This window comes from Argiope bruennichi, chromosome 7 (genome assembly GCF_947563725.1).
Source record: "Argiope bruennichi chromosome 7, qqArgBrue1.1, whole genome shotgun sequence".
NCBI lineage: Eukaryota > Metazoa > Arthropoda > Arachnida > Araneae > Araneidae > Argiope > Argiope bruennichi.
The window spans coordinates 132,478,277-132,497,016 of record NC_079157.1 but is presented as its reverse complement, the minus strand read 5'-3'; the positions used below and the strand labels follow the sequence as shown (position 1 = coordinate 132,497,016).

The 18,740-nt window shown below is 32.3% G+C and overlaps 1 protein-coding gene across 1 annotated transcript; it reads right to left on the bottom strand.

Annotated features, from left to right (window-relative positions):
• Window positions 1–9,872: 9,872 nt before the first annotated feature.
• Window positions 9,873–18,515, bottom strand: LOC129975585 (uncharacterized). The gene is made up of 2 exons (XM_056088648.1): window positions 18,220–18,515; window positions 9,873–10,131 (listed from the first exon to the last, which is right to left on the bottom strand). The coding sequence occupies exons 1-2, from the start codon at window positions 18,513–18,515 to the stop codon at window positions 9,873–9,875; spliced, it is 555 nt and encodes a 184-aa protein (XP_055944623.1).
• Between the last annotated feature and the right edge of the window lie 225 nt (window positions 18,516–18,740).

Here is an 18,740-nt window from a genome sequence, read left to right as displayed (position 1 = left end):
GAAAGTAAACTTGCCGATATTTCGTAAAAGCATGAAGTATAAATTCACGGTCCTGATTCAAATAGAGTTTTCGGCACCATATATTAAAGACGTCGGCGTTAGTAAGACATACATTTATTCTTCGTAACAAGTAGACGTACAAGCATATAAGTAATTTTAGAATAACAATAAAACAAGGTGATGACACTCAAGCTAAAGTAATTATACAAAATTGTTTGATTGCTTGCTTGCCACAACAATTGTTTACTCTCATCTGAGCAACTTTTAGAATATAGCGAGATATTCAGTCTCAGAAAAATAATCTCACTCAGGTCCTTTAACTACTTTAATAAAATTAGTTTAGCAAATTGTAGCTAAACACATTATTTATTTGAGGATATAACAAAAGAGTTTAGAATATTAAAGCAGCTTTAGAACTTAATAGAACAGAATAGACCTTTTGTCTACATTTTTCATTGATGATATGTTCATGTAAATTGCCTTTCTATAAATGCAACTTCGTAGCTCTTCTCTATAAATGATTTTAGAAACCACATTTATCTTGTTTCAGTACTTAATTGCCTATTTTAATATTTAACGAAATATAATATCTAAAAACAATCAACACATTATTAGTGTATTCTTTCATTTTATATTTCTATTCATTGTACCAAAATTCCAAAACTGCTTCTGCAATATTTCAAAAAGTATTTAGAATTTATTTTCTATGATAAACTTATAAAGTTTAATTTTAAATGCTATTAAAAAGATTTAAAATGCTTTTTTTCTCCTATTCAAGAAAAGATTTTAATCGTTTCTGTAAATTTTTAACATTATGTATATGATAAAACAATGAATGCAATACTCATTCATTTTTTTAAAGAGAAGACGAAAAAATGAAAATAAATTTCCCTGTATTTCACTTTACATAACGGTAAAAAATTTACATTAAAATTAATGTTAGTTGCAGATTGAAATTTACGTAAATGTTTCTGTAATTGTACGGCCATTAAGTTAAAAGTATACCACCCAGGAAAAACAGCAGTCAAATTAAAACAGTTTTACATATTCCAAGGCCCTGCGGGTAGGTGTGCAACATATTCCCTAAAATAAATCACAAAATATTCCATTAAACCAGATAAATATTTAGGAAGATATGTTCTACAAGTAGCCTTATACATTTTAAACTCGCATACTCCTGCATTATCCATAATACTTAAGGAAATGATTTTAAATTTAATAGACTAAAAATATTTTATAGTTAACTTTTAAAGAATGATTGTTTAACCTTTGGAGTAAGCAATTAATATTTTTCTAAAAAACTGCTGAGAATGTAAAATAAATTTATCAGAACACGATGCATTCTCTTAGAAATAATAATCGATTTTAAAAGAAAAGCACAAGATTAATATGCGGCAAAATGTTAAAAATACAGCTTACACATTATTCTTATATGAAATATTAATCAAAATTTAATGGTTCCGTAAAAAGAGAAACCTGAATCCATATAAATTTCAAAACGCATTTCTGTTACGTTGAGCTTCGTTTAAAAAGTACTTTTTTATCCGCTTTATGTAAACATTTTAATGTAATGCTACATATTTAAATTTGAAGAATATTTTGGATTTTTATTATTTAATTTAAAAAAAAAGCCCAGCTATTCCTTAAGTAGAAAGATCATTTTAAGCTTTAAAACTGAATCAATTATTTGTCAGTAGCATTACATTGCTATAATTTATAGAATGGTTCTGTAATAGATCATGTCCATGTAAGATCTCTAAACGACCACATCACAGGTCTAGTGGAAGCAAGGGCACGAATCGGCTGAAGCAAGGATAGGGGTTCCAACCTCTGTGTGCAGTATTAATCAACTTAAGATTTAAGAATAAGGTAGAGTGAAGAGTCATCTTCCGAGGAGACAATTTTTTATACTTACTGTGGTTATTGCATTTTTCCCTGTACTCTGGTCCGTTTGTTAAGTATTCTTTTGTGTTTTATTTTGTTTCTTCAGCATATTGTATATTATTCTTTTTGTTCTGGGGATTTATGTAAATGGTTTACATTTTTAACATTACTTCATTTCCGGTCTCATTCTCAAATTACAATCCTGTGCAAATGCAAATCTGTACTTTTCCGTAAATCTGTAAAATTTTCACTATTTTTTCCTAAAATTTCCCCTGTTTTTCTCTAACATTTTCCTTATGTTTCTTTAGATTTCAACCTATTTTTCCCGAATATTTACCCTATTTTTCCCTAAAAATTCCCCTATTTTTCTCTAAAATTTTTCCCCATTTTTCTTAAGATTTCTTCCTATTTTCCCTAACATTTTTCTTATTTTTCACTAAAATTTTTCCTATTTTTTTACTAAAACTTCCTATGTTTCTTAGAATTTCTCCCTATTTTCCCCCTAGAATTTTCCCTAAAATTTTCATCATGTTTTTTAAGATTTCTCCCTATTTTCCCTATTTTTCTCTAAGATAAACCATATTTTTCTCTAAAATTTTCACTCATTTTTTGACAACCTTTAGATTGAATCGAATCCACCGAGTAATGCAATGGAAGTGAAACACAAACTTAGGGGCACCTTCAAACTGAATGTTCCAAGGGAAGGCAACCTGCCGCCATGTGCTGGATCTAGTGTAGGCTTCGTCTCTGGAGATAAATACGTGCTGCGGATGACTTTGTGCAGAAGGGTCTTAAATGTTGTCGAATATAGGGGACATTTCCCTAACGAAGTATATCCGCATTGTTCGTGAGCACATACCCTGTGCTCTTGTTGGCCAAAAAAAATAGAAGATACTACACTAGAAAAATCAAGAAACAGTTTTCTTGACTAGTCATCCATATATTCACTTCGAGCTACACCTTATTTTTATAATTTCCGAAAAGCAATTCCATATCAGGTACGAATATTTAAAGATATTAAAAATGATTTTCTTCATAAACTACTAATTTCACAAGAAACTCGCTGGGTTTCCACGTGATCGTTAAAATAAATTTGCTCTGCTTTTCATCGCGAGCTACTCATTGTTCACACTCCACGTGAATGTCTACTTTTCTTGACTGCCAAACAAAACAAGAAATCTTTTCTGCACAACTTTTAAGACAATGGGAATGCGCTGCCATAAGGGGTTAGGAAGGGGAACTTATCCCGACAGGTGTCATGAGATATAGCAGCAGAATCACAATTCTCCACTCATGGATTTGAAGAATTATACGGACAAAGCTGAATTAGAACACCGATGAATCTTTCGATATAAATTGAATAAAAAACTAAACATATATTCTTTAAGCATATTTCATTTCTTTGATATTTTCGAATTCGATTCTTCTGTTGATAAAATAATTAATTTATCGGAATACAAACATGCAGAATTGCATATAATTTTTGATACATTGCTTAACTATACTATTGATGAAATGAATCTTTATATAAATAATCTCAATCACAAAAAACGCTTAAAATTTAATTATTAGTATTATAATTATAATTAATATTATAAATATTTACAGCTCTGAAACTCAGTTCTAGACTAATAATTGTCTGCCCTAAAGGCAGACATTGTTTTTCACGTTTATATTGTTTGACTGTTACGGGGTAGCAATAACATGTTGTAGCTACAGTTCCCTGTAACAGGTTGTAGCCACTGTTACAGGGAATTAAATTTTCTTATGGTTAGAAATTTTGGAACTGAAAATGTCAAGCTTTTAAATTCTTCAAAAATTCCAGTCTAACATGAAATTGATAAACAAATGAATACACATTGCACCACTATAATTGCCTAAACAAAATCTAATTTCTCACAAAGAATTTCTTGTATCTTAAGGATGAAATACTCATCGTGCAGGTGTTCTTTCCTGCAATCAAACTATATTCTACAAATGTTACAAGGTAAAATTATAACAAGAGTTATTGGACATTTCCAAAAAATCTACATTTTAACAACAAATTCTTAACTGTTCCAGTATTCTAACAAAACTATATACTTGCTATTTATTTCTAGTACTTAATAATATGTGACAGCAGCTATCAAATATTCTGAAAATATCTGATTTATGATAAAAAGAATATGTCTTAAAATGTTCCTGTCTTTCTGAATGCTTTGGTATGCATGTGTGTGCGATGTACGCGTTTGAATGTTCATTTTCTAATAAATTCTGCAAGCGGAATTTTTTTGTAGCGTTCATTATTTCTTAAATTACTAAATAAACAGTTTGCAATGATAAATAGACGTATTCAATTTTTCAAAATCCATAAGAATTGTATAAAGGGGGGGGGGATCTGAAAGCAGGTATGTTACTTTTAATATGCGTAAAACAAGCCCAGTCATTTCATAAGCGCAGTGATATCTTGAAGCAAATGAAACTGAATCAGTTCATTTTAGTATTGTATTTCTTTTATTTAGGGGCATCGATATAAGCTCTTCCCTTAGTTAAATGAATCCAAGCCACTGCCGTCTTCGGACGAAAAAGATGCATTCGCACGCCACCAGTCAATAGTAAAAGAATAATGGGGCAACGCGATCTAAGCTCTTACGAATTCGAAATGGAAATGTTTCAAAAAATACTCTTCAGTATTTTTTGAGATTTGCAATTCTCACAGTTTAAGGGAAATCAATGTTATACATTTAAACGAGTTACTGTAATGAGATTCTGATAGTGGTGGGGAAAAAAATTTGTAAATTTGTGCAATATTATATATGATAAGATACAAATGATAAGAAAAAAATTAATTTAAAAAGTGCAAAAAAAATAATTTATAGCATGTATGCTTCATTTACAAATATATCTTAGAATTCCAACCTCATGGGCTAATTCATAAAAAGTGTTATAATCATCCGGAAGCTATTTAATTAATTTTATGATTTGCGTCTAAAATACTTGAATGTTGGCTTCGAAATTTCAACCAATTCTGTCATGAAAGACTATTTATAAAGCAACAGCACATTTTTTGATAATATTGCATAATAATCACAATTTAGAATCTTAATTTTTATTTTAATGATATTCCTTTCGAGTAATGAAATATTTTTTTAAGAATGTTCTATGTAAAACTCGTTATATGTTAGAGTATTTTAGAAGTTTTAATAATGTAATACTGATTACAAAGAAACATTTCGTTTAAATATAAGAATATTTTTTTTTTATTTATAAGCAAGGAATTCTGCTATCGACCAAATTCTTTATGAATTACAGCTTTTATATTTTATACATTTGCTTGTTTCTGATAGCTATACAATATTTCAATATTTTCAACATCTAATTATAAGCTAATGAATTAATCTTAATTATCTTTTGACTTCCTGCGCTATACAATATTTCATACGATATGCAATGTTTAAAACAATGAACAGAAATAGGTTCATTGTTTAGTAATGTTAATTAATGTTAAGTAATAACAACACATCAAAAGTATGGATGCTAAAATAAATTCGTAAAGATATAAGAACTACAAAACAATATTATATAGAAATGAAAATACATCATTAGAAAGAAAACTCTTGAAGATTCATCGAACAGGTTAAAATTCAAATTTCTTTAGAATCTTCTTTGATAGTCTTACATATTACTTATTCTGTACTGACACGTTCTGGGGAATCTCAAATCTAACCGCCTGGAAGACAAACATTGACCGCAATCAGATTCGTAATTCTAATTTTATATATGCGCATTGGGCAAAACATTTATCGTTTTTGTCTGACTAAATGAGTTCTAGGAAGTAATTCTTTGGACAAAACGATTATAGAATTAACGAAAATCTTTCTTTGTAAACCATCAAAGAATATCGATTTCTTTATTTTCCAACTCAGTTTTCGAAAAAATAAGGCGAAAAGACATGGGAATAAAAAAAGATTTCCATTTTTGCGACGAAGCTAGAATGTAAATATGGAAGTAAGGGAAACAACTTACAGCTGGAGGCGACTGCATTTTTATTGCATCTTCAGAATGTTTGGGAGCAAGATGATTAACCGGGGGCGTCAAACGCGACACTACTTCATTTTATTCCTGTTGTTTGATTTAACGTAATTCCGCAGATGATAATTTTAATTGGATTCGTACTTTATTTTACAAAAAAGAAAATTGAATTCTTATTTGTCTTGTCTTGTGAATAATTTCTTTTTAAACATAAATATTTGCTATGAGTTGATATGAAAAGTTTGAAAAAAAAAATAGAAATGTCGTTTTATTACTCTTCTTTGTTTTTGAATGAGAAAACAATTGATTCTTTGACTGAAGAGAAGCAGAACGCTTCTATAAAAATATATGTTGAATTAAATATATACAAAAATTAGTAATTTTGGCCACTGATTTAATCTTTTCCACACAATAATAATGAAGGACACCATTCATGAACATTTTATGCCTAGGACATTAGTTACAATATCAATAAAAGAAACGGCCGAAAATTTATTTTCATGAATGATGTAATTTGATTTATTTCATGTTAGAATGGATGATATCTTGTAAATGATTTTATACTCGCTTCTGATGTGCTAGACTTTTGAAATTTTGACTCAGTTACGTTTCTTCAATGAAAATACACGATTTTTTTTATTTTCAGGACTTAATTTTTTGTCAATCTATAAATTAAATTTTGCTTCCGCAGTAATGGCACCACCTACTAGGAAATTTGTCAAAAATTATATTTCAAGATTCCACAATATTTATAATACTACTACTATAATAATCATAATATTATACAATATTACTACATTTAATGCCCCAAATAAAAACGTTTTTTGAGAAACTGTTTTAGTTAAATTTGTATGAGAAATTATTTTGATTGTTGAATTAAAATCACATTTGTTACAATAAATAATTACCAGAATATCATTGAAATGACAAAGTGAATTTTATTTTTAGCTAGTTGTCCACAATGGATATGTGATTTTGTTCATTACAGCAATAAATCAAATAATTTTAGACATATTCATTCAGGCTATGCAGAGACGAAAATCGTCTAATTTCGTTCTTAAACAAATAGACATATATCTATTTGTTTAAGAAAGATGGTATCTAACTTTTCCTTCAATTTTTTAGTTTCTCATATTCATATCACATTACGAGTGTTCAAAATGAAAAAATTGCATTACTAGAAAATTACAATTCAAAAATATAAGAAGCTACAAGCAGGAAATGGACCTTTCAAATCAATTTTTGTTGTGACCTTTACACCGAATACACAAACTTCTTTCAAAATCTTGGGCGAAATCCGCGTACGAAAAATTAGTCTGCACATCATTCCACGTTGCCCATAGAATAAATAAAGCGTTTGCAAAATTACCAAAATTAGCAATAAGCATATCGACAAAATTAAAACAGCAGAAATGCCATCCCCTAGACTTTCAGGCATATTCTGCAATAAAGGTGCTATGCCAGATAATGCTTTTCATTCAATTATTCTTAAAATCATTAAATTAAGATTAAAATCTCAAAATTATTCCTGTTTTGGCCTTAGATAGCTACAATGAGCTACACTCATGAAATTTTTTGGATTTTTCCAGAAATAAATAATTCCAAACAGTTAAATCAGTCTCCACAGTAAAAGGCCGTGAAATGTAATTCTATTAAAGTTCTGTTTATTCCATAAATAATCTAAATATTATTTTATATTTATTATTATGTTATCTTAAAAGATCTAACCTAACAATTATATTAAATTTCATGACGTTAGAGCATTATGCACTCGTTTAAACTAGTTAAATTCATTTTCAAATTTCCCTAAACTTAGAAATTATAATTGCTATTCCAAATTATGATGTGGAGGTGCTCGTGACCACTTTGTCACACCGCGGAACACCGAAACATCACGACGTTGCTGTTGCCGATAATGCCTTTCATGATATTGGCATACAATAGTTACGAAATATTAACCATTGGCGTGAATTTAGCAGTCATACTGAATGTCATCTTTGGTGAGAGTTTTGGCAATTCACCCCTGGTATACGGTTCATAGTATCCAAAATCCAAAATTTTGTTTGTACACGTTTTTCGCAATCAAATGAAACAAACATTTGACACAGAGTTTCAATTGTAGTCACAAAATCACACACAGTTAAATCATTTTTCAGCTATCTCATTTATATAGTTCTGAAAGTACAGAACGACAGACGGTCAACACTTCGTTAGATTTGATTCAAACTTTAAAAGGTACATTTGGGTACCGAGTTTTATCCGTTTAACTCTCTCTCTCGGTTTTGTATTTAGTGTGTTAACATATATTCGGACATATTTCCTCTTAATGCATTTTGCACAAAACTTCATAGAAATTCACACATTTGGTGTGAAGATAGTATACCAAATTTCATCAGTCTAGCTCGAAGCACTGAGGTATCTTTGTTACAGACAAATGAAAAGGCGCACAAACATAATACCCAACAAGGAGCCAGGAAGGTCTAAACCTGAAGAGCTGTCAAAATTTCGAATTTGAATTTTTCGACGATTACGATTCTTTCACTCTATTTCGTACATAAGAAGGTAAAAATGTTATGAAATGAGAATCTAAATCGAACTAAAGGAGGTGCTTCATAATGTGCATTACTTAGGGTTATAAAATGCCAAAATTCTCCTCTACGTACACACACAAAAAAAATCTACATCTTCCATTTATTATCTCGCTAAAAGAATACAGAAAACAATAAATAAAGGCAGATTCTAGTTTTTGAAACGAACTCGTGAAACACGAATGTAAATGGAGGCGTTGCACAGAAAAAAAACCCAGGCCGACATCTTCGAGATGTTCCAGATCAAGATGATTACCTTGTGACGTCAGACACGGAGTTGTTGGGTCTACTTTGTGTTGCCTAATTTGATGTAAATGCGCAGGAAATATTTTATTCTTAGTCCCTTTTTAAAATTTTTTTTGAAGAAGAAACGAGAATATTTGCTTTTCTTCCAGTTCAGAGGAAAGATTTGATAAGAAAATGTTCGAAAGGATGCGATGGAGCAAGAAAATATCAATTTTTAAAACACTGTTATTAACTTTGAATATGAAAAGCAGTTTCTTATGGATGCTACAGTTTTTATTCATCTATTATTTTGTTCATTTATTTGAAACAACAATTTGATTTAATATTAAATTAGTTTATTAAATTTTATTTACCGTTAAGGGACTCTAAAGATGTTTTCTGATTTTTCTTAAATACAAAATGAAATAAATATTTTATTTCATATTTAATTTAATCTAGGTTTCTGTAAAAATTAAGTTATATGATTTAAAATATTTGTTTTAAGAATTAACAATTTTAAAATAATTTGTATCAAATTTTCTGGAAAATTTTTTCTTTAAAATTTTATAAACCATTTATTTTATTCTAGACATTCAAAACATTCATGCTACTGCAGATTTGTTATGATATTTGTCAAGAAAGGAATTTAGCTTTTTTTTTATCTTTGAGGAGAAAACATCAGTAAAGCCAATTATTTCCTAGAAAATTATTTGTGGGGGTGAAAGAGTCAAATTAAAAATCAAAAGGAAAAACAAAAACTGTTGCAAAGTTGAAAAGCAGTCATATCCCCAAAATGAGTAAAAACAGTGTTAAAACCTAAATTAGGGATAAGAAACCAATATTTCTAAAAAAGAGGAACAAATTTGGGTGGGGTCTCTCGCCTACTAAGTTCTTCAAGTCTAAAACGGTAGTTTTAAAATAGTACAAACCAGAAGAATTAAAAATCAAGGGCATTTTGTTAAAATATGGTTTATAGTTTGATTTTCGTTGCATGTTGTACACGCTAGTACTGAATATCTTGAGAGCAAATGTTTGTGGGTATAATATGTGCGTCCAATTCGAAGGTGCGTGAATTTAACATCAAATTTTCGATTAGGAAGATTGGGCCATAATGCAGTAACGATGCAGCTTGTTATTAATTTGCAAATCCCATCTTTCCTGCCATCATTTTGCAATGATATATTTCTTCACAAAATTAAGTATATGTGCTTGAGGGACTAAATGGTCCAAAGCAACAGAGGCTGTTCGGGCCGCAGTATGTGCCTTCTCATTGCCTAGAATACTGACATGGTTATGAATCCAACAGAAGAGAATATTAAAGCCTCTGGCTTTCAATGAAGAAATTGTATCGATGATATTGAATAAAATAGGGTTCATGGCATTTTCAGTATTTCCCAACTGCTGCAATACACTCATACTGTCGCTATAAGAACAAAATATGTTATTCTGATTACAAGATATACATTGCAAAGCATGGAGCCAATGCTTTCACACAATAAATTGAAAAAAAAGAGATGTGACTGTAACTGACATCATCCAAAACTCACATGCCCATCTGCTTTTGAACCATCTGCTGCTAAGAAGAGCAATATACACAGCAATGCTGGGATTCGAGTGGGTCTGTTTCTACTTTAATGAATTATCGATAGTTTAAAATGGAATTACACCACTCAGAATTTATTCATTCAATAGGTCTTGATTCGATTAGAAATGTATAAATTGACTTAAAATTTAGTTTACAGAAAATTCTATTTGAAAATGGATTTATTCTAATGGAAAATGCCCGGTCTGACCATATTTGTTGTTGTTGCTACAATCTACACTCCAATTTAAACTAAGTTCAAGTGATCCGGGGAAGAGGGGTGCAGTAGCTTCTGAGGTGTAAGGACCCCTGAGCACCCGAGGGCAGAAGTCTGACTTTATCTCATAAGAGGATGACACTTACACACTCGCTTACACAACTCCTTTTTACAGGGGGGGGGGGCACTTTCACACACATAACAGACGAACAACCATGCCCTAACCATAACGCCCAGAACCTGGGGAACACGCGTTATTCCTAGGCCATGACACCCACTAAGAAATTCTATTGGAAAATGGATTTATTCTAATGGAAAAATGTCTGGTCTGACCATATTTATAGATGAAAGTTGTTTTTAATGCTTTGAAAAAGAATTTTGCCTTAAAAATCTAGAAACCAGAAATTAGAAAGCTTTGCTTTCTTTCAATATCTGACAATGCTCTAATAAAATGAGAAATTAGAAGGGGAGAAAGCTGCTTGGAACAATTATACCTTCCATCATGCATCTTCTAACACAGTTCATGCATTTACACATTTATGATGTGCATTTACACACATTTCATGTATTTTCACATTTTATGCCAAAACAATTCTCAACTCTTTCTATTATCGAAACCAGCTGTGCGCAAAATGGCCCTTTGCGTGGGGTAATTCTACCTCGCTCTCCCTATTATCGGAAAGCGAATTAAAAGATTAAGTTAGAGATCTCCGGAATTCGCAATTTTTTACAGATATGAAACCAAAGATGTTAAGCACCGGAAGTTAAACATACAGACATTTTACGGAGATTGCAAATTTTTTTTTAGATTTTTGGAATTCTTTTGAATTTGCGATTCATGAAGTTAAACTGAAAAATTTATTTACCTGGAAATTTGTCTTGGAAGAATTGGATTAAATGCGATGTCGGCATTTGCTCTTAATGATCAAAATTATGACGCGTCTATTCAGTTCAGTTACTTCAGAAAGGTTTCATTTTATTATTCTGTATGCATAAACTTTTGTTAGAGATTCAGTTAAATCGTGTTCCAATGTTGTTGTTTCTTATGGCACTTGTCATAGACAAGCAGGTTGGCGAAGTCACAATTTTAAACCGAGAAAGCGTCTCTTGTTTCAGTAGCGCCATCTAGGGCCCAAGAGTACGCCTTAGCTGTTCATGAATCACAACCCTTTTTACAGGGAGGACTTCATTCATACATTTCATTCACAGATCGTAATTTAGACCTGAATCAGAGAACGATCACATCTGAACCAGTACCCCCAGTGGTATTGTTTCGACATGCAAAACTTTGTGGTCACGTTAGATTTACACGTGCACTAGCCACCACATTCGCTGAGAGCCTTCGGCCGGCGGGGTTCGAATTCACAACTCAAGGGATACCAAACAAATTAACTACTAACAGGGTATCCAGGCCCAATGTAACAGGCTTGAGCAAAATGCATGATGCCATAGAAGTGCGAATTAGATCAATTCGATCGCTGGACGTAACTTAATTTACACGAATAAATGTAACAAAAATTACCTGAAGAACAAATTTAAATTATTATATCAACAGATGAATTATTTGTTATTACGAATATTGTCGCATTTATAAGAAAAGAAGTAGAATGCAGAGAAGTTTCATTAAAACTCGCTAATACAAGAACATACATTGAAGAAAAAAACAGAGGAACAAACACAATTGCTCAATTAAATCTCGTTATTCGAATATTAAAAAGAATAATTGTTTTGAACATAAATCAAGCGCAGCTGTTTTAGCCACTCAAGTAGATCAGAAACAATCCTCTCCGTAAATAAGAACATAACCGGAAATCTAATTCGTTGTGAAGTTTTAATCCTTCTCCAGTCGATAAATTCAAGAGTAATAAAAAATGATCTATCCTGGAAACCATATGAGTCACCTTATAAAGAGAAAAAACAGCATTAACGGCTAAAGATTTATGTTTTATTAGTTTTAGAAAGATTCTGTCTGGGATCGTTATTATCAAAAGGGTGAAAGTTCCTTTTTCGCATAATTCTTCGTTTTGTGTGAATGATCGAATGAAAGGGGAAAGTGTTTTGATGTCGGGGGGAGGTGAGGGGGGTAAAGGAGGGGAGGTAGGATCCAAATTTCTGCACGTCGTGTAAATAAAAATTCTGCATCTCTTTTGATATTTCTTTCTGCTAAAGAACATAAAATAAAAAATTGTATTTCCAGTTCAATTTTATTACAAACATTTTCTGTTTTAGTGAAAAAAAAAGCAGGAAGCGATGCAATTAAATCCTTTATTTTAAGAGACGAAGCAGATTTATACCAATAATGGAGGTACCGATAAGCTTATTTATGATGAAATAAAAATAACTTTGCAAAATGTAAAATATTCTAACCAGAATATTAGAATACACGCGGTTGTCATTGGTTCAATCACTTCAACAAAACTTCGGATTAAATCGCAGATTTTTAAAAATATTACGTTAGAAGCGGGAATTGAGTTACAAGACAACAAACAGCACCTCGCGTAGGATTCATGTTTCATGATTGATTACATTTCAGAGATTTTAGGTGAACATAACACTAGAATTAATAAGATGTTAATGGCAGCTGATGGTATTTTCAGACATTACCAACAGGGAAGAGATTGAATTCAATTATTTCATTGTTTAAGAAGTGTTTGCTAAGTCGCAGAGAGTGCCGAGTTGGATTTTAATAGAATTAAGGATTAATTCTTATGTTGCTGTTGCTTATCCCCCTTGGATTGAACACCAATTCAAACCAAAAAAAGAGATCGACGAAAGAGGGGTGCATGTAGCTTCTGAGGGTAAAGACTCCTGAGCAGAAGTCTGATTTTACCTCATATGAAGGTGACACTCACACACTCGCTTGCACAACTCCTTTTCACAGGGGCCCTCTTTCACACACCTCACAGATAGAACACAAGATAAAGAACCAGGGACGCTCAGATCACGGGGAATAGACGCTACCCCCCCCTAGGCCAGGACACCGGCTTAATGGTATTAAATACATATGAGATACATTCGGACTTCGGAGAAGCAGATGCGCCTATTAGGTAAAGGAATTATAGCATCATTCGATTAAAACACAAACAGAAGATATGAAAATCGACTATGGACATTAAGGAATAATTACTCAAAAATGGATAGTAAGGAATTAAAGGATAGTTTTGAAATTGCAGAATGTCTTTGGTTCAGTTTAAGCAAAACATTTGAGACAAGGGGGGAATTATATTTAAAGGGCAGTGACATCATTCATGAACATTTACGATTGGTTTTAAAGAACATGGTAAAAGTGAATTTAGATCAAAATGTCAAAGCAGGGTATTTTCTTCCACACCACGCATCGGGATACTGTTAAGGTAATTATAATGCCATCAAAAACATAACTTGTAAAAAAAAAACCAAGTCTCGCAACTCAGTTCTTCTATCGTAAAAAGTTGTGAGACCCATTTAATATCAAGACGTTCAATTTATTCAGTCCCTACTTAAGGGTGCTTCTGTCTTAAGTTATTACGTAATTAGCTAACTTAACATCTTAAAGTGACCATATCAATATTAAAAATCTTTTATGGTTTAAATAAATAGATTGACTTGGCCATCGCATAGATTGACTTGGCTTCTCGGTGAACTTCGGGATGAGACCCCATCGTATGAAATCACAATGTATCTTTACATTAAATAAGATTACATTAACATATTATATTAAATTAGATTGTTTAGTGCGATTGCCAAGTCAATCTATTTATTTTAACCATAAAAGATTTTTAATATTGATATGGTTACTATAAGATGTTTTTAAGTTAGCTAATTACGTAATAACTTAAGACAGAAGCATCCTTAAGTAGGGACTGAATAAATTGACCGACTTGGTATTAAATGGATCTCACAACTTTTTACGATAGAAGAACTGAGTTGCGAGACTTGGTTTTTTTACAAGTTATGTTTTTGATGGCATCTCATTTCTTTTTGTATGTAGTCTTCCTCTTTTTCTTTTCCGGTACTACTTCTTGAACCTCAGCTACATTTTTTCTTAAAGCCCACTCCCCGTCTCTATGGGTTTTTCTCGTAAGCTTTGATGTTACAATTTTTGACAAGTCTGGACGGTAAATGCTTCTTAGTCTCTTGTATTCACAAATTGAGGATTCCTGCGCTTTAATACTTCAAAAGTCGACATTAATTAGATGTAAGCCATCCAGACTTGTAACTCTCGAAAGTGCCACGTAAGCTTGACCGGATGTTAATACTGCAGAACCTATATGCATCAGAGCATTATTTAGACTTAGGCCTTGACTTCTGTGTATGGTTATAGCATAGGCTATACATATGGAAAACTGTTCGCGATGAACATAAGTTCTATTAATAATTTCAAATGTAGTTTTGACCGGACTAAGCTCGTAAACATGTTTTTTATTAAATGTAATGTATATTTTCTTAATTATTTTTGTATTTTCCGGATTAACCTTTACTCTTTGCACTATACCGATACAACCATTAACTAAACCAAGACTCACGTCAATATTTCGCCTTAACATGACTTTTGCTCCTATTTTTATAATTATGTTCTCTTCGAGGCCTGCCTTCATGTTTTTTTATACATTCACTAGCTCTTTTTGTTAGGTATCTGGGGCAATCTATGATATCTACAGCTGTAAGTTTTATTTCGGGATGTGGAAGAGATTTAAGCATTGCAGTATTTTATTGTTGACACATGTTTTTTGTAGGTAATTAGCAAACGGTATCATCAGGAAGTTTCAAGAGGTGTTCAATGATTTCAATTAATCTGTTTTCATTTGAATTGGATTTGAGAGTTATTAATCTAATCGAGAGTAAGTCGCGGTCTTTTTCTGTAGTCACACCTAATCTTATTCTATTTAGCATTTCAACAAAGTTAGAATCATTGAGCTGTCGCATGTTAATTGTAAGTCCATCGTATATGAACAGTTCAATCGACAGATTCGGTATACTGAGGGAACCTAACAATTTGTTAGTTTCAGCAGTTGATAGTTTTTCAAAAGGTGACTTTTCTCTTACCTGCGGAAGCTGTAAGAGATCTCCGAAAAGTACAAGATGTTTTTTTCCAAACCACCCATTCTGATCATCACTTGTGTCGAATATTTCAGATAAGCGTAAATGAATATATGTTAAAGTAACATTTGATATCATCGACACTTCGTCTATGATAAACAACACTACTTTTTTCAAATCTGATCTCAGAACTTGGAGCACTTCATCAGAAAGTGGCTTGTACTTCGGTGTTTGCTTGTGTTCTACAGGCAGTTGCAATAGTCTATGTATAGTCAATCCATTCACATTCAATGCAGCTATTCCTGTTGGAGTACTAACTGCCACTTTTTTTTAAATACGTCTTAACCCAAACTTTCAGAGTTTTTATTAAAAAGCTCTTTCCAGTGCCCCCAGTTCCACTCACAAAACAGCGTAAAACGTCAGCGTTATTATCAGTTGTGTCCATTTTATTTGTGATCATATCGAACTCTTTTTTGATCGGCATTAAGTTTTGCGATCATACTTTGAAGATCAGTTTGCTCTTCTTCTACCAGATTGATTCTCTGAAAGTCACCCATTGCGTTTGCAGCTTCCACAGCTTCAAATTGAATTATTTCAAATTAGATATTGTTACAAGCCTGTAATTTTGCTTCCCAGTCAGAATAGTGTCATCATAAGAAAGACCGTTTTACATTAATCTGTTTTGAATGCTGTCAGATGCCGAGCCAGTGATCCAAGAGCTTGGTGACAAACTTGGCGACCATTTGGCGACTTGGCGACGAATTTGCCGACAAAATAGATAATGCTCAAAACTTCGAGAAATTTATCGATCTGTCCATTATTACAAGCATATTTTAGTTTTTCCTTGATTTATACACTAAACACTAATTGTATTCTAAATTTAAAGCTTCTATGTCTGCTAGAAGTGTCTTAGAGTTTCGATGATCGGTCAGTCAGTCAGTCAGTGACAAAATTCACAAACTTTGACTAGTTATAATTCTTAAACTACTGGTTCAAATTTAATGAAATTTGAAACATACCGTATTTATATAATGCCTGCTTGGATTCTGAAAATTCAGGCTTCTAGTTTTATTCACAACAAAGTTATAGAGGGTCAAAAATGGCCTGAACTGCTTCGAGAAAAGGATGTTACGGCGTGCCGCTTGTTTTTGCTCGACTTGGCGGGGGCACTGCCGTGCCCCCAGATCTTTGATGCATCACCAACAGGAAAAGGCGCTTTATCGTCAAACAGTTATTTAGAAAGCAGATGGAATTTGAATCCTAATGTATTAAAAATTATTAGTAAACATTCAGAGTACTTTTTTGGAGGGAGGGAATCGCTAAGGTAGATAAGAGAGTTTTCACAATTTTTGTGGTCAAAGGAGAAAAGTTCTAATTTCGATCTCCGCACTCCCAATGATGAAACTTTCCATTATAAATCTTCGATGTAATGCAATTCAATTTTTCTTAATGCAGCCGTAAAACTATATTTACGGAAATTCGAAATAAAGAATAAAAAGAAGCGAGAAATGCTTAAAGAATTTCTTTATATTGCTTTAATTATTGGCACCTCCGACGTTTCGGATGCTTTAAACTTGAGCAAAGACATGATTATCATCCTAGAAGTTAGTATGAATCTGTTAAAGCTGCCTAAGAAAAACACCGTTTTCTTTCGCTTTTTATATTAAAATAGAAAAACGATATACCATCGGTAAAAAATTCAAACTTGCTTTATTACATCTTGGGATTAATCTACAAGTTGCCATCTACAAAATGAGACAGCAAAAAATATTTCTTAAATAACGTTGCCATTCTAAAATAAATAAATAAATAAAATAAAATATTAATATATTTTCAACATCCTCCCACCTTTTGAGATTATAAATAATAATCAAAATATAATACTATTAGTTTAACACAGTTAATAGATTCAATTAATGGCAACGTTTTACAAATTTTCATTTAATATCTAAATATAAAAATGAAAATAAATGTGAAAATGTCCAATCAAAACAAAATAAATCACAAGTTCAGTCTCTCTGGCAATTTAATTCTTCTTCCGGCTCTACTAAATTTCATCTCGTTGCCAGAAGTACTGTCAGACGTTTTGGTGATGTCATTTGACTTATTCAAATCATCTGGTGTCATCGAAGTGGAGAAGTCATCAGAGGATGTTAACTCTAATGGATATATTCTTTGAATTGGTCGCAGGAAATTCTGCTGTGAAGTTTGCACTCGAACAAGTCGTACATGTCCATCTTTACCTGTTATGATTTCAGTGATACGACCTAAACGCCAGACAAGTCTCTTTTTATTATCTGCTCCCACCATAACAATGTCACCAACAGTAACTGTACATTTTCTTAATTTTTTTATTTCTCCATTGTATGAGAGCACCCAAATACTCAGATCTGAAACGATTTCTTAAGTCTTTAAGCACTGCTTGTCTGTATTTGAATCTATTGCTCACAGAATTTTGCTCTACAGCATCTATATCAGGAAGATTGCATTCATGCACATCTTGTATGAACATCGATGGAGAAATTGGTTTTATAGCTTCCTCTTCGCAAATGTAAGTTAGAGGTCTTGAGTTGATTACACGCTCGCAGTCTGCCAAAACCGTAATCTCCTTATAATTGAGACGTGCCTGTCCTAACACTTTCTTCAAAAGATCTTTTAAAATTCTAATTAATCTCTCCCACCATCCACCTCACCAGGCAGCAGTTGGAGGATTAAACTTCCAGTCAATAGAGTTTATTGTTCCATATTTTTGGATACGATTCCAATCCAGCTGTTTTAAATAGTTGGCTGCTCCAACAAAATTGGAGCCATTATCGCAGTATATTGTTGTGCATCTTCCTCTGCGAGAAACAAATCTCCTAAAGGCCATTAAAAAAACATCAGTCGATGCAGCAGTAACAATCTCGAAATGAACTGCTGTGTACACTGCACAAGTAAAAATTAGAACCCAGCTCTTCTTGTCTTCTTTAAGGAATAAAGGTCCAGGCATATCAACGCCAGTTATCTGAAACACCGCAGCATCCCTTACTCTATTTTCTGGAAAGGGGGGGGGCACTTAATGCAATTGGCCACCACATGTTTCACCGCTTTTCTTCCATTTAGGATCCAGTACTTTTCTCTAAGTGCATTCAATAGTATCTGGACTACAGCATGACAGTTCTTAACGTGAGCATTATAGATTAACCGCTTTACCACTTCATGCTTCGGAGGAAGA

What these genes read in the sequence shown, in the direction of transcription:
- LOC129975585 (XM_056088648.1), bottom strand. Translation starts at nt 18,515, where the DNA reads ATGCCTGGACCTTTATTCCTTAAAGAAGACAAGAAGAGCTGGGTTCTA. An exon ending in AATCCTCCAACTGCTGCCTG is followed by an intron (nt 10,132 to 18,219) that starts GTGAGGTGGATG and finishes TTGTTCTTATAG; the next exon opens with CGACAGTATGAGTGTATTGC.